Genomic DNA, 17,589 nt, shown 5'->3' on the forward strand with positions numbered 1-17,589 from the left:
CTGCTCCCCAAAGGGAGCATATACAGTAACTCTACATGGCACAAAATCGAGGTGCCACCCAGGATCTGCATCATACAGTTATAGACAAAATGTTTGTGGACCACGCCCACAGGTAAAACACTCAATTTTGCCATGACCTATACATGCAACTTCCAAAGGATAAGGGCCGTCTAAATTTCCTTGCTTGAGAATCGTGGTGCATCACTCAACTGCTGGTTGTGCAGTCTACAGTCTTGGCTGTAGTCTTGGCTACAGTCTTGGCTTGACTAAACATACTTCTGATGAGCACACAGATAGGTGCTGAGGCCAAGTTTTGCGTGACGATATTGATGTGTGTGCTGCTGTTATAACTTGTTCATTCGTGCATTTTTTTTAATGGACACTTAAACTCTTAATGAACATAGCAAGAAAACCCTACCAATCTGTAGACAGTGCTGCCATGAACATGTAAGCTAAATATTATTTTGTCGTACGCTGCAGGAAGCCCACATTCTTTCGTAAGAGATTGCTTGCTCTGTCCTGTGGCTTCCGAGGCCCCTGCTCTTTTCCCACCATTTGTCAGCAATGACATTACAGCCAGTGTAATGCCCATAAACACCAGCCATTGGGCAATTGTTTATGACCATGAATTACTCATGAGCAAACGGTTGCGTATTCATTAACACCCTCACCCACCCTGTCACTGCTCGGTTGTCATTCTCTGTCATCTTTGTCAGACACCCATCCAGAAAGATTACCATAAGCATATCACGAAATGCAGAAGAAAGAGGTATGGTAAGTGGGGCACATCTATTGTCACTGTCCCATCTAAGAGAAAACAATGAGCCGAGGGGGAATGCGGGAAGTATGCATTGCGCTATTGCTGTTCATATTTCAAAACTTTCTTCAGAAGTATGTTACTTGCAAGGCATCGCACTACACTGTGTTTCTCCTATTTGAAGATAAGGTATTACAGGGCCCCTTTAAGAACAGCACATCAAAATGAATTAGAAATGCAAGCTGCATTGATTTATAATGGCAAATAAGTAATATAGTTGTGAAAATCAAGGTTCACTTTAACCCTTAAAGAGGCCCTGAACCACTTTTTATCGAAGTGAAGAAAGACATGGGAAGTAAAAATAGGCTATTTCAGAAATACTTTGCCGCAAAAAGTACTTCAATCTGGTCAGCTGAAGCGGAGTTATTGGCAATCAAACACGGCCTCCACTGTGCTCTCCTTCCCTCCTCAATGCCTTGCACTGTGAAGGCTACAGCGGAATGGGGCGGGGCCACAACGCTCCACCTTCGAAATGTCACCGTGGCGCGCAGTTCAAATTTCATTTCGGATGTTAACATAAGCCAAATGCAATTGTCCTGAGCGAGTTAACGGAGACGCCACGACTTCCAATTTTGGTGCCTACGACGCGCTAAACGTAATCCACATGCGGTTGTCCTCAGCGAGCCGCAGTGCACTTAGCCAGTGGACTTGTGGCGACACCCCGCAGCGGCCGCGGTGTAGCCGACTGCAGCGACTAATAGCAGCCACATATTGGAATGTGCTTTATTACGTAATAAAGCACACAGAAGAGAGTAAGGATCATGGCTTCTGTTGAAACGGGAGCGTTTGAGAGAAAGGTGACTTCGCGCTTCGCTTACGAGCTCCACACACCGCGTACGACAGCAAAACTTGGCTGAGATATTCACAGCTAGCGTATGATACCCACAGACTACGTTATTTTACCACGCCCGAGCGGTGGTTCAGGGCCCCGTTAAAGGATGGTAAAAAAAATGAACAAGAAAGAAACAAGAAACAAAACTTGCACAAGAGATGGAATCTTTTTCTCTGTGAAACTGACTCTGGTCATCATATAAAGCAAGACCAAGCAAAATGTTTCCGTCGGAAAGGCACACTTTATTAATAAACCTTTTTACGCTGTTATGATGGTGGGCTTCGCTGCATACAGATGGACTTCACTGCATGTTTCAACTGCATGTTCACAACTTCACTATCCAACAGGCTCTTAGCGCCATCTGGTGTTGTTTACAACAAGCACTGAGCTACAGACAAGCTGAAATTGTTTTAAGGGCTGCATGAGAAATAAAACAGCACTGGGATGAGCTGGGCTTGTCGTCCGTCTTTTTTGCAAGTATGCGCTTGATGAGCTGAGCTCATCTTCCATACGGAAAGGGTTAATGGTAGTCAAACAGCAATTGCGACATGCTTCAGTGTGTGTTGTGTGGACTTTGATCTTGCAGATGCTTCAGGGACTTCCAAGGTTGAGTCGCCACAGCGCACGGTGGTGTCGGAGTTGTTCTGCAGCCAGTGTTCCTACAGCTGTCTCAACAAACCTTCCTTGGTGAACCACTTCTCTTCTAAGCACAAGGGAACAGACGTCTCCTTTAAGACTGTGGTCATGAAGTGCCGCATAAACAAGAGTGCCCCTACTGCTAAAGGTAATGGTAAGACTGGTTGGTCACATTGCGATCATGCATATAGTTTACATGGCTTGTATAAGCAAAAAACACTTCTTAAAGGAGTACTGACATGATGTGTTCGACTCTTCAATTCTTGCATTGGATAAAAGTCATAGACCTCCAAACCCTAGAAAGAATACTGGCAAGCCTCAGAGCTCACTAAATAACTTATAGTAGCTTTCCTACTGCCATTTTCGTTTTTGTTTTCTACTGTGTCGTGATGTAATGACGCAGAAGGTGGTCACGTGGGAGCAGGTCATTGTGACGTTTTGACGCTTGCTCCGGCTCGCTCGGTCTGCTGTGCTGCTACATCGGCTCTCACAATGAATAGCAGCATAGGAAGTGCCAACATACGCAATGCCAAATTTGTCTGTTTAGGCACATACCCAGGGGTACACACAGTACCATATTTTCTCGGATCTAACGTGCACCCAATTTTCGCAAGCTTTAAGCGAGAAAATAAAAGTGCATCTGAATGTAACATGCTGCCGATTCATAGAAGAAGATGTCATGCCTCCCACCACGTTCGCAATTAGAAAAAAAAAAAAACGAGACGTGCAGTATTCACTTTCACAGACAAGAATATTTCTTTTAATAAACTTTGATAATGAAAGCGGCATGCCGTCATTTGTGCTTCAATGGCGGATACCAAGCAGACAGGAGAGGTCTTCTCGAGCGGTCACTTTTAAGAGATACTACTATCACTTTCGCAAGTCTCTGCATCGGACTTGTTGAAGCATGCGTTTAACAGTGTTCCTTGTACCATGCGCTAATAGCGATCTTGGCACGGCACCAGAAACGCTGTGGCACCAGATGCTGCCGCATCTGGTGCCGAGTCATGCAAAATCTCGCAAGAGCAACAGTATCTCTGAAAGCTATTGGCCGAAAATACCACTGTAGCATCTAGCAAATAGCACAAAATGAACCAACAGCAACCTTCACAAACACTGGAGACCTTCCTTTTCGTATTTGTCTGAGCGTCGTGTGCATGCAAGAGACATCTGGGGACTTTTGCTTCTCAGAATCTGCTTTTTCCTAGGTACTGCTGTACCACTGAGGGAGACGCACTTTCTCCATTTTTCCCTAGTCGAGCTGTACTAGGTGACATCAGATAAATACTTGGCAATAAGCTCTCTCTTCGTTCGTACTTCGTGGCATTGCACTCATGACCAGGATGTCTGTAGTTCAATCACGTGTTGGACGGGCTTTTTTTAATCTGCATTATTATATCATTTCTCCCTTTGGCTTCTGCTGTAGTTGTTCTTTACCTATGCTTCACCACCAGGCCTGACACGGAGCATTGCTCCCAAGGGGAGCAAAGCAATCTGGCACGAAATGTGGTGGGGGCTTAGGTAGATGCCGCTTTTGCATACCAGTGAATAATGACATGTGGCTACTGTTAATTCCTTTTATTGTAAAATATTCATTTGCAGGTTACACTTTAGTTCTTGTTCATGGTTGGGTGGTGCATACACAGAGCGTGCCCATGTGGCACGTATTACTTCTGTTTATGATGACTGTGGCACTGGCAGAGCGCCAAGGACACACTGCGAAGTGACAATCCTTATCCTCCATGTGCCACAGTGGCATGGGCCAAGCAGTAACAACATACAACTGCCGCTTCGCCATTACGGACTCTGTATCGGCTGTTATGATCCCGTTTGGACGGAAGTTTAAGCGGTGCTTAAACAGGAGAAAGTGCGCCGTCCTCCTTAGTACCTAAGAAGATTGGAAGCGAGAGTCCCCAGTGAAAATTCCCCAGACCTTGCAAAAGTCTCCAGATGTGTGTACATCAGCTCGTGCATGTGCACAACGCTTTGGCAAATACGAGAAAGAAACTATTGTGCACAAACGGTGCTCTGTCGCCATTTTGTGATGGCGATGACACTGCGTCTGACGGCTTTGACAGTAGGCTGCTGCCAATGCTGAGAACACAGTTTTGGTTTTGCATCTGATTCTAGCACACAGGCAATTTTCAGACCAATTTTCTCCGAAAAAAAGGTTAGATTCGGGGAAATGTGGTATCCAGCGACCCGAATTGTCTACTAGGCCGGACAGCAGCCAGTAGGAAATTGTCCATTCGGGCTCATACCCAGTGGCCCATGTCTGCTCGGCAAGGCAGCAGTCAGCGCATACCAAGTAGCCCAAGTTCACTCTCCTGCCGGCTTTTATTGTGCGAGATTAGCATAGAGCCTTCCTGTAGTCCCTAGGCTTCTCCCATCGTACTTGTGAAAAAGAAGAATGGAATGTGGCGCTTTTATGTAGATTATTGCCAGCTGAGCAAAATTTAAAAAAAGGACGTTTGCCCTTTGCCACGTATTGATGACGCTCTAGACTGCCTGTATGGTGCCACCTATTTTTCTTCTATCGACTTACGGTCCAGCTACTGGCAGATAACCATTAACAACATGGACCAAGAGAAGACTGTTTTTGTTACCCCTGATGGTCTTTATCAGTTCAAGGTGATGCCTTTTGGTCTCTGTAACGCGCCGGCGACCTTCAAATGAATGATGGACTCTTTGCTTCAGAGGTTCAAGTCGTCCACCTGTTCAAGCTATCTGGATGACGTCGTTTTCTCGCCCACATTCTCCCCGAGCTCAATTATTCAATCACAGAGCGCGAGTGCCTCGCTCTAGTTTGGGCAGTTGCAAAGTTTCGTCTGTATTTGTGCAGATGCCCATTCTGTGTCATCACTGATCACCGCGCTCACTGCTGGCTATCCTCACTCAAGGGCCCCACGGGATGACTCGCTCACTGGGCTTTACGCCTGCAAGAATATACCTTCTCCATGGTATATAAGAAGGGACGCTTGCACCACGATGCAGAGTGTTTTTCCCGCTACCCCGCGGACGAACTGGCAGATGCGGACGCCATCACTTCTGTTTTCTCTGTGTCCCAGTTACTTCAAATTGGCAACGAGCAACGTCGCGATCCTTCATTATGGGCCCTAATCGACTAGCTGGAGTCAACGCCTGGTGATGCCTCTCTCTGGATGTTTCGCCTCAAGGAGGGGACATTATACTGCCGCAATTTTGATCACCACTTCCCTGACCTTCTGCTCGTCGTTCCTTCACACATGCATTTGACTGGGCTCTTGGGCGTCTCTCGTACATACGACCGTGTACGCCGTCGCTTCTTATGGCCGGTCTCGCCCGCTCCGTGCAGCGTTATGTTGCCTCTTGTGAACTCTGTCAGCGCCGGAAGAAGCCCTCCGCGCTTCCAGCTGGATGTCTCCAGCCAATCAACGTCCCGCCCGAACCCTTTTTCGGCGTTGGTCTAGACCCTCTTGGGCCGTTTCCTTTCTCGGGCTCCGGAAATAAAGGAGTTGCCGTCGCTAATGTTTATGCTACGCAATTACAAGAGCCCTCCAGACAAGTTGCACTACTGACGTCGCTGACTTTCTACTCTACGCCATCATTTTAGTGCACGGTGCTCCACGCCAATTATTCACTGACCGTGGCCGTACTTTCTTTCGGCAGTCGTCAAGGACATCCTCCGCTCCTGCTCGACAAAGCACAAATTCAGCACGTCCTACCACCCACAGACCAACGGCCTCACGGAGCGGCTCAAGCAGACCATCACCGACATGCTTTCGAAGTACGTTACGGCTGACCACCACGACTGGGATCTTCATTTACCATATGTGACGTGTGTAATTCATCGCATCACGACACCGCCAGCTGTTCACCATTCTATCTCCTATACGGCCGAGAACGCCCGCCTCGGCTGCGGGAGGCTGTGGGTTGGATTCCCACCGCCGCCGGGCACCCACTGGTTCAAAAGGGTACAAGCGTACCCCGGCCTGGCGTTCGGCTTCTTTCAGGGGTGATACGCTTGGGAAAGGAGCCTGCGCCCTGAATTCCCGTCGAAACCAACGTGAGCACGCCTGCGACGCGATCGCACGCGCCGACCATGCGCGGCAGTTCGCTCGCACCCGTCTCGAGGCCTCACAGATGAGAGATGCCTCTATGATTGCCACCGTCACAATGTGCACTTTTCTCCGTGTTCTCTGATCACCCATCCGCTGTGTGGGCCTTTCTGAAAAGCTGCTTTCGCATTACAATATAAACATAAAAAAGAGCAGCAGTGCTGGTAGCGACGTTGTATGGTGTAAAGCTCAACGAAACAGCGTGGGCCTATGCTGCTCAGTAGAGTAATCACTTTCTTGGATAATTAACCACATCAGTGTTGTTGCTGTCATCCTTTTTCGTTTGTTTCTTTGTTCCCTTCAGTTGATAGCCAGAACGTTCATTTTTCTTTTCTCGTTTGTACATCTTCAAACATTATCTCCATTAAGATGTGAAGCCAACTAGACCTTGCTGTTGCTATTGTATCCTGTAGCTACATATTATCTGTTGACATAAAGGTTTTGCAGCAACGCAAGGAAACATTATGCTATAGAACATAGAGCATTCTGATTTCAGCTCAGCATTACCAGGTGACCTCACCAGCACAGGACTTTGCATTTGTCTCAATGTTCTGCTAAAACTGCAGTACTAAATTGTTTATATGTGCTACTAGCTACACATCTCGCGTCTTATAGATAGCACAAACAGCACAACACATAATTCCTTGGTTTTCCTTTTTCATCGCAGGGCCATCTACATGACTGCTGGAAAGGAAAAAGGCGAACTCGTGCACTGGTTGCCACCACGCGGTGCATCAGCCGTGGCACGACTCTTGCTGACACGCCTTTCCCTGGTGCTCGTGGAACAGGCATCCGAGCTGCCTGTTGTGTTCCACTTCACTGCCGATTAATTATTTATGACAAAGTGACTGTCAATCTGTGGGATATGTGTGTGTGCTGTGAGAGGCGCTGTAGTATATATGTGTTGCTGTTGTTTCCTCAACGCTGTTAACCGATCACGTTGTACGTATATTTTGAGCGTTAACAATTTTCACGGTCATGAAGGCGCATTTTCTACGATAATGAGAATAAGTAATGCAATCTTTATTTAACATGTAGGCTTTAGCAGGGTTGTATCTTTGTAGAATGCTGTTACAATATTCAAGTTCACCAGTTCTATTATATTACTGTGGCAAAAGCTATCGTGTTGGCAATAAGTGTTGTATGTAGTAAATAGCTGTTGCTTCGAGACGATTCATCAACTGTTGTGCAGAGTGAATTGAAAGGCTCTGACACAGCATGGATTGTATAATACCATCGTATTGATTGTTCAATAATTTCAAGCGTTTTATATATGTGAAGCCTATCATCCCCACTGTGGCATTTTCAGCCAAATGAATATTATTAGTGCGTCTTGAGTGAATTTCACTTGTCACATGCAATCGGCAGTTTGCATGGCAATGCACATTCTTATGGAAAAGATCATATGGCCATGCTCTTCAGTCTTGCAATATACTGCCTTACACAGAACGTTTTCCTTTCTTTTTTCATTTTTACTTTAACTGGTGGTAGACAGCACTTAAATAGGCCAGCCTTCCCAGTAGACTGGCCTATTGCTCATGCTCATGTAGAAAATGAGCAGGTTCGTGTAAAACGAGGCAAGGGTATTGGTGACTCTGGCAGTCACCATCTGCTGATCAAATCGTCATCAGTCGTGATGATTTCACGCAAGCAATCACTCGTCCCGGGAAACATTGAGCTGAAGTTGCATACTCATTGTTTGGCTAACATACTGTGTTTGCATGACTATAATGTTAGGAACAACTTTTCACGAGTTCAAAAAATAAAAATGATAATAAATGTGGTAAAGAGGAACTAATACCCCTGTTGCATGGGCAGCTGTGAGCTCCTCTGAGATAATGGAGCACGAAGAGTTTCTAACGGAGTTCTACATCACGGCAGTTGCAGTTGAGTCTCGCAACCCCTTACTTTTAACGGAAGCCGTCAGGGGGCTGTTATGTGCTGTTTGGCTTATATGTGCAAGATAAAAGAAATCACTTTCAGGTAAGAAAAGCGATCCTGTTTTTTTTTTGTGTGTTTTCACAAAATAACCTAAAACTTCAGTGGCAAGAATTATCACAATAGCTTATTAAAAATATGCAGTCACTTCTGGTATCAGCAGTTGTGGCCAGCCTGTGCTTTTTTTTTTAGTGATCATGACTCAACAAAATGACAATAGCATTGCGTTATGTCACAGTGGCTGTTACCGATCATCATCGCGTATGTGGTACATGAACATGGTACTGCTGGGGGACAAATTTATAATAATGAAAGGTTTATTGCTTATCAAAAAGGTCAAACTATAATAAAGAGAACTCCATCAAGGTTCAATAGAAACATAAATGCTCTTGGCAAACCAGAGTGGGAGGATAGGATACAGGTGTCCATATAGCCAAACCAAAGTGGTGCCAGCAACCAAGCACTTCAGGCATGCTCGTGACGTGCAGATTTAGAGTGTTGTGAGCACAAAATTGTTGAAAGAGTTATTGAACTTGTTAGGTTAGATTAGATTAGGTGCTTGGTTCACTTATCACTGGGGCACGCTGGGTGCGAGAAAACTCCCCTCAATTGTCAACTTGCTGAATTCCCTTCACCAAAAACAGAATGACACCTACGTGATAGCACATGCGTCACCTCAATGTCCTTTGAGTTGACAAATATGTTAGTTGGCGACCATGGGAAAGTTTTGAAAAAAGCAACCATAGCTGAAGGCTTAATGAGAGCCTGTATGTGCTTAAAGGCAAGTTATTTTATGTGGTGTCACTGGTAACATCCTCCTTATGGGCTGTGAGCCAGAATATTCATGCTATTCAAGGAGTTTTATGGCAAACTGAGGTTCTCTTAAGCAAAAACACATGGACAAGAGCAGTATGTCTGGAAGATGTCACGAGATAAGCAAACCTCGCACCTTTTACTGTAAGATGGGCACGCAAGAACTGACTGCAACATTGTTGGATTAGATTGGCAGGCCCTATTCGCAGTCTAAGGTGATGACCATGCTTGGATCCATGTTTGGCTTCTCATGAAAGTCTGAGGCAAGTTGAGAGCGCAGGAGACGTTCTTCAAACAGGTTGATGTGCCTGCCTTTTATAACCTGTGCTTAAATAAATGGTTTTCTTGCAGCGGTCGCACTGGCCCAAAAGTGAAAGTGCTTAAGCACTTGAGCAACAATGAGCCCACCATGGCCGTATACCACCTGCACGAACAGCTGAGATTGGCAGGTGTGAGGACCGAAAAAGCAGCTCACAGACAAATATATTATTTAAACAGACTTTAGTGCGAGTCATCTGTCTGTAGCTCACATTGCAGACGGTTCTTTTGAAAAGATCTACGACACAAATTTTTCTGTGCTCCTGTCCATAGAATTTTCTCACTCAGAATTGGCACCTGAATGAGGCTTGAAAAATATCATTTATGACATGGTTGCCAGTATAATGCAAGGTGTTTGCAAAACATCTGATTAACGCACAAAAGCTCATGTTATATTCGTGTATATTCAGTATGTTGCCAAACAGCCATAGGTATTATGGCAAAAAGGAAAAATGCATACTGTACTATACTTGGTGACTGCCCAGTACAAGCTCTGCCCACAATCCCACGCTGCATCTGGCCGCTGTGCCTCTTGTGTTCCAAAACATTCTTTTTGAGGAATATTGATATTGAAAGAAGTACATCTCGGCCACAGTGTCAAAATGAGATAATGTAATTGACTGGCACATATATACGAATTCACAGAGTTGGCGCTGTACTCTTTGGTCATCACCGACTATACATACCTCCTGACCACAGTCAAACTTCTTGCATTCTATGCATAGGCTCATATTCTCTCTGCAAATTTTTGGTAAAGCAGTTATGTCGCTTCTCTTAGTATGGAGATCTTACATTTACTTTTTTTTTTTAAGATACTAGATCACTCTGCGACTAGATTTGTTATTTCTCTTAGGTATGTGGTGTTTCTTGCAAGCATGTACTGTGTAGACTTGTGCAAGAGCTGCATCTTCTGCATTACAAGTTGGGGTCAGGCTATTACAGTGCAGTTCATTTAGATGTTGAGCCTAAAACTTTTACTGCGGTAACTGGTTTTTGTTGAACTGCGCTTAAGTAACAACTGTCCAGCAAAAGTTTTAGTGCTCCTGTGCTGTAAGGGTCATACTATTTTCTTTATCTTCTTTTGGCTATTGAGTGACAACCTTACGAAGGCCGAGTCCTGCAGCTATCCGCTCTGCGGACACATTGCCAGCATGTGTGGTGAAAAATTTGCAATTTTATCATTTAGACAACAAAAAGAAAATGCGCATGAGGTTTTACTAAAGCTCCAAAATTCTTGCTTAGTTCTGTGGCCACTGTTACATAATAAAAATGCATATTACATCCGTTCACCTCACAGTAAGCTAGCGGCATCATCTTGATTGCATAAAATTTAAATCCAGATCACGAAGTGTGCTTAGTTAAGCATGCCTATCTGCAAACATAGCAGTTCTGCCTGGGGCCATTTTATTGTTTTCTCTTAAATGTGCCCAATTCACTATAATAACAGCTGTTTCAAAAGTTGAATTCAGGTGACGTTTTGCCAAATTCATTCTGAAAACAGCTCAGTGGTAGAGCATCGCACACGTAATGCAGATGATGTGGGTTCAGCTCACACCAGCGGCACATGGTTTTATCATCCACTTTCATTTGCCTCCTTTACCTTATTTCTACATTTCAATTAAAAACAACAAATAATTTGCACTATGGTTTAATTGGCTTCATTATCTGTTGACTTCATATGGTTGTCACTAACAAAAATTGAGCCCCTCGTCTGCCCCTCTTCTTAATAAAGTATAATTCTTAAGTATAATTTGATTGTAACATCTGATAGGTGACCTAAATCTCATTGATACGTGCATCTTGACTTCAATACGTACGGCATGATAAAAAGACAAAAAAGCCACAACCAGCTAATCAGAGATATTATTGAATTGAAACTGAGAGCTAGGCTTGGTGAATTTTGTGTCTCGAAACCATCAATCATGCTATCGAAAAGGGACTTGCAAGTTTTTAAATTAAATGTAAATGTAGTGGCCATGCACAGCTTATTCCATATATGTGCAAGGTTTCTCATCAATAAACAATCAGTTGAAAGTCAGCTCTGCGTGTACCTCCATCTCTCTTTTTTGTCCTGGTTTTTTCGTGCACTACATAGGAAAGTCAAGATGTACCAACTTGCCCAAACTGCTGCACCTGCGATATGTGCAGTTCCTTCTTGCCAAGGGGTCATGCAAAACCTGGTTTTGTTGCTCTGGCCTATTACTATGACTGATATCTTGTTATGTGTGGTATCAGTATAAATGGGCTGCACTCTACATGGATAAAAACATTGTTTTTAATTTGCTATATATACATTTTTTTTTTTTTTTCACTTAAATTTGAAGCTATCAGTGTGGGCTGGCATAAAGCTGAGGCCCTACTTAGAGTCAATCCCATTTGAGGATATTTTCAGTGAACACTGATTGGCTAAAGCTACCTGTCTGATAAGCTATCTGATAGCTGTCTATCACTCTGGTGTCATGAAAATATGGAAATGGAAATGTGAAGGTATTTACGGAAGTGATGAATTGAAAATTTGGCTCCTGAGGGCAATCACACCGTCAAGTACAACATGCACTGACCTACTATGGCTACAGCTCAGTGCAGCTTAGCTGGTTTTGTAACCTCCTTCACAAGAATGTTGCACCTTTCACCTAGTAACTTAGGGCACAGTACTTGCCCCAGTAAAATATTAACGTTTACTTTTTTTCCAAGTTTTCTTGAGCTAATAACTCAGCTATTGCACAGGCCTATACGGTATCTATGACATATTTTTCTATGCCCTAGTGATAAGAATGCCATATGCCATTTGCTGTGAAATACCATCAGTACTAAGACATATCAGACTTGTATTGGGGTGGTAGCTCTACCAAAGGCTGTTAGAAATATGTGTTGTATTTCTTAAATAGCTTGTATATATTATTTGCCTGCTCAGTAAAAGAATGTTGCTAATTTAGTTGTGCCGTCTGTGAGATAGCTGTGGCTCAAATCATCACAGTCATTGGAGGTGCCATGTGTAGTTTGTGTTTTATATTACATTACCACTCTTTGAGGCAATGGTTAAGTGGCTGTGTGCTGGAACAATTTGTGTGTGCAGGGCTTCAAGCGATACAACAATGGATGTAGTGTTACTCACTGCAGCAAAGGTCCATCTGTTGGCATCACCATGCTTCTTTTGCAGCTCTCAATTGTGTTCAGTATCAATGGCAGGTCAAACTGAACATGTAGAGTTCTTGGTTTTCGCCTTGAAAGTGGCACCAAATTCTTTTGGTGCATTAGGTGGGCCTGCGCTAGCTGTAAGTGCTCTTTTTCTTAGCTAGCAGCATCATCCGTGCATTCTGACACTTCAATAAGCTTGGCCATTCAACTCTTTGAAGAGAAAAGGTTGAGTGTGCCATGCTGCATCTGTTGTCAGTGCACTTTGCGACGATGTGACAAATATTGCACTGGCATGAAGCAGTGACAAACAACATTCATCACTAAGCAAGGCATGAATAATGTTTTTCGCAGTGTCTGCCTTTGTCTCAACGGATTTTGGTGCACAGTGAATTCGTGTCACCCAAAATTATTGTTCCAGGACACAGCCCCCGATTTTTTCTGCATCCATTTCGGAGATCAGTGCAGCTTCACACAAGAGATTTTTGTTGGTTTGCAGCACCATGAAGACTGTAGACATTCACAAGAGTGTATACTGAAGGATTGCAGCTACATGGCTCAAAGGCTTATGGCGCAGTGTGCGTGATACTTAATATGCAACACTGAAAGACAAAGTCAAAAGTAGAAATAATCTGCTTCTGGTCTAGCCAATCCAACTGTGCTTTGTATGGGTGTTGTGCACACTTTGTTGACGATGTCTTGCACTGTGGAAATCTCACCTTGTGGGGAACTAAAATGAAGGTGTTTAGTGGTGCCGGCTACCTCACGCCACGGGATACTGGCAGTCTGAGCTGTGCCAAGGGCTTTGACATGATGCCTTAGCTTCACTGTGAGCTGGTGCAGTGTGATAGCATGCATTTAGTTGTGCTAGGCAGTGGCAAAACAAAGGTAAATGGAGCACAGTAACTGCAGTACATCTTAATTGCAGAAATCACTAAAATATTGCGAGTTGTGCCAGACAGTGGCACTAGTACATGAGGCCTGTACCAACTCGGGACGCACTGTCTCAGTGTCATACTCGCTGCGTCTGGCAGCTACCACTTTGCTGAAATTGGAAATAAGATGATGTCTTAAATGGGTACATAAGAGAGAAACAAAACAAGTCTAGCCGGGTGGATGAGTTTTTCGAAACTCTTGCTGCATTTTTAGTGTGCATGCAATATAGTTGATTATCAGTGGAAAAAATGGCAGCCAAACTTGCACTTTGACTTAAAAAGTCGTCATCAGCTCAAATACCAGAGCTGATGTCACTCGGACCATGAATTTCAAGCTATATTTTGTCTAGCCCATTTCCTTAGCGTAAAGAATTCATAAATGTCGGACCAGTGATGTCAGTAAGATGTCGTGAATTTCAAGCCATTTTCGTTAATCTACACACACTGCAAGCAGAAAATTTTCACATATGTTGCCAGGCTGTTGTTGCTTACTTTTGAAACACGCTGTGCTCCTTTTTCATTATTATTATTATTATAAGAAAGTGATTAGCACCCAACAAAAGTTAATACTTATGATGTCACAGAGAACTAGTGTAGCAATTTCAAGATAGCATCACCTATCCTTCATTTTCATTTCTTTTCTGGCTAAGAAAGCTTCTGCACATGCTAATGCTTGCCTAATCGCAGTTCAAGGAGCATTATCTATCCCACTAGCTTAAGACAAGAGACATGCATCTCTTTTAGTCACTTTCTTGAGCTTAACGCACCTAACATTGGCCATTCCTTGGCTGCATCAGAACACACAAGCATAAGCATGCCCAAACGTTGGACACTCGTATCTCAAAAGTGATCGGTAATGTCTCAAAACTGTGTGTTACCAGAGTCGTTTGATAACTCATTCTGGTCACGAAACTTGCTATGCTGCCCAAAGTAGCCACCATGTGGTGAAGGGTCATTTGGAAGACACTAGCTGTCGGCAGAGGAGACTATTTTGCATGCATATATTCTAGCGATCTGTGCAACCTTCCCTGCTGCAGTGTTAAGGAGGAAGCACAAGAAGTGGGGCATGCAAGTGAAGACCACGCAGAGCATAATTCCTTTAACATCTAAAACTGCGCATACTAAATGTAGACATTGCAGTCCAATTACTATAAACAGTGACCAAACACATGCACACTTTGAGCTGTTCCTTGACAGACTCACTAACACTGATGCAATGGTTATTATTACTAGTAAGTGAATTAAAACATCTGGATTCAGTATGCTTCTGGTAGTTTGTGTATTTAAAGAATTGTGCACTTAGTAGTCTTCACTAACGCATTGCTTCTTTGGTTTCATCTGCTAACACTGCAATAGGAATGGTTACGCAGCTCGCTCGAATAGGTGTTCAAGTTAGTCCACAGCTGGTGCTCTCCAAGTGACGCTGCGCCACGTGGTTACTCTGTACGACATAGTCAGCTTTCTAGGTAGAGGTTTTGGGGGCTGAAAAAAAATGTTTATCACAGGACTCGGCACTACGTAAAAGTGTTTTCCGCGCCCTCTAGGCTCTATGTTGTGATGCCACTGTCAACCACAAAAGTCAGTGGGACACAGCTGCTGATTTGCATTGAGCTGCACTTAAATGGCTGCAGTGCAGTGCTCCTTTTACATCTTGTTTAGTGGTCTCCACCAAAACTGCCATTGCTTGAATGCCTGTGCTTGTCAAGATGGGAATGTTTGATAGTGTGCAGGGAGATTCCACATTTGAGTGAATGTAGCACTGTTTTAAATAGTTTCCCACACTGTATTTTTCGAAGAGGTTTACTGTCGTGCAATTTGTTGTTTTTTTCACCTGTGTCTATTGTGGAAGCCTCAAAAGTGTAATATTGTAATTCTTGCATTAGACCTGACATGCTTTCATCGTTATCATTAGTCTTTGTTCATAGGTTGCAGTGAATTTAATTGATCCTTGCTGTTTTTTGCTTTTTGGAAGTGCCTGATTTATTTTACCTCGGAAGTTTACTGTGAAATCTTGAAATTTGCTAGCTGAATTGCTGTCCAAATATGAGGCATTATTTTTGTGTCTTAATTTAGGGTAACTGACCGAATAGTGAGCATCTATTCACATCTTTTTGTAGTTAATTGTCTTTTGAAGAACTTTTGTGCAAGAAAATAGGCAGTTGATTTTATATATAAGCGTGGTAGGTACATGTTTCTGTTTGCACTCTCTTCACTACTTTTGTATATATATATGTGCCACCCTCTGGCTGTTTTTTTGCCCAGTCTCATTGTGACTGATGTTTATGTACATATTAATTCATCAGTAACTTTTTTTTCTTCTTCCATGATGTCTCGCACCATTTTCTTGAGCTCAGTTTTTGCTTGTATACACAAACATGTGAGATGCTGGCACGAAGTTAAGCGATGTGTGCATTAAGGAATAGTAGTGCACAATGCAATACTGCTATCATGACAACAAATAGTTATGTTAAGTTAGCATCATGATCTTGTTCTTTGTCCTTTGTTTAAAAGTCATGAGTAACAACAGTTCACCTGTTAAGTTCTGCAGCCTCGAAAAAAGGCATTGCTCCACATTTTTGTATTTTCTTCCCCTTTGTTCTAAGACTCATTGCATTTTAATATGTTTTTGAAGATCCTTCTATGATAGAAGTCCAGGAAAAACAAGGGGAATGTGGGAGATGGCAATTCAAGACGATGAGTAACACGAGAACAAGGCGAGAGCAGGAGCCAACGTTTCAACAAGTGGACTTGTCTTCTTCAAGGCGACATATGCTACTTTTATTCTCCCTGTCAGGCACGATAGTTCACTGACCTGCAGCCGAGCAGACCCCCTTGTCCAGACCCCTTGCATGAAAAGAGGAACCTGCCATGACACATCAACCTGCTAACACACGGCGCTGCCTCAAACTCCTCCACAGACTATCAGTGGTGCATTATATTTCTTTTCAATTCTACACCCTCGCCGCTAACACACTCTCGCTCGTTACCTCACCCACCCGCCTTACCTTCTCTCCCCTTTAGAAGAACCCTACCTATATATACTGTGCCGAGGAGAGCATGTCGCCTTGAAGAAGACAAGTCCACTTGTCGAAACGTTGGCTCCTGCTCTCACCTTGTTCTCGTGTTACTCATCTTCTATGATAGAAGAACATTTAGCAGGACAGTTTACTTCAAGGTGTCCGTGCCTCTAAGAACTTTTGAAATGTATTTATTTCATTGCACTGTTCTTATTTCACTTGTGCACATGGTATAACGCCTTCACCAGTATTGTGCAGGCAGTTCATTTATGGTTTCCATCGTACTGTGCACATCTCCTCCACTTAAGTCTATTATAATACCTTGCCTAATTTTGTTTTCATGTACTATGCCAGTTATGTCATCCATGTACTCTTGCAAAATGCATTTATGGTTCTCCCATCAGAATAAAAGGATCTATGAAGTCGTAGTATGCACTTGAGCACAAATGTTGTTTAGGAATTAAAACATTTATATCTTGTGTGCCTGGAAAATGCTGGATCGGTTTGGAAAGAGTTCAATGTAGGTAGTAAACTTGGTGTTAACGAGCACATTGAAGCTAATTGTTACGCTCAACACTAATAGTGAAGCACTGCAGCTGACACCATTTAAACTGAACAATAAATAATCATGGAAATCTTTTCACCTTAGCAGTTCACCTTAACGCTTGCATTGACACAGCAAGACAACAAATCACATTGTTTCTAAGGCATAATGAATGTGTTCTTGATTAAGCATGGTTCACAAAAAGTCCATTCTCAAATCTGAGAAACATATTGTAGAAGAGAAAAAAGCAGGAAGATATATTCATCACTATCCACGTAGGCCATTTTCATCAAGCAGGGTGCATGTATCCTCATTGCCCTCTTCTACCTCCTCATGGCTCACCCTTCAGACTAGCATCATCTTTCAGGTCTGCCTAGTGTCAGGAAAATTCTCAGAGAACATGCTTTTTGGAATGCCTTTAAAGACAATGCGTTACTTTGATTGCCGTGATGGCTTTAAAAAAATGCTGCGATTTTATGTGCCAAACCACAATACATTATTATGAGT

The 17,589-nt window shown here is 43.3% G+C and overlaps 1 protein-coding gene across 5 annotated transcripts in view; it reads left to right on the top strand.

Moving 5' to 3' along the window:
- Nucleotides 1-17,177, top strand: part of LOC119456227 (uncharacterized) — a 33,032-nt gene extending 15,855 nt beyond the window's left edge. For 4 of the 5 annotated variants that reach the window (XM_049669608.1, XM_037717873.2, XM_049669606.1 and 1 more), the window contains exons 8-9: nucleotides 2,236-2,439; nucleotides 7,050-17,177. In XM_049669608.1, coding sequence (XP_049525565.1) covers nucleotides 2,236-2,439; nucleotides 7,050-7,063 — 218 coding nt within the window. In that variant the 3' untranslated portion in view covers nucleotides 7,064-17,177. The remainder of the gene's footprint in view (nucleotides 1-2,235; nucleotides 2,440-7,049) is intronic. The other variant, XM_037717875.2, reaches the window with a different exon arrangement.
- The last annotated feature ends 412 nt before the right edge of the window (nucleotides 17,178-17,589 follow it).

Source organism: Dermacentor silvarum, chromosome 6 (genome assembly GCF_013339745.2).
Source record: "Dermacentor silvarum isolate Dsil-2018 chromosome 6, BIME_Dsil_1.4, whole genome shotgun sequence".
In the NCBI taxonomy this organism is placed as follows: domain Eukaryota; kingdom Metazoa; phylum Arthropoda; class Arachnida; order Ixodida; family Ixodidae; genus Dermacentor; species Dermacentor silvarum.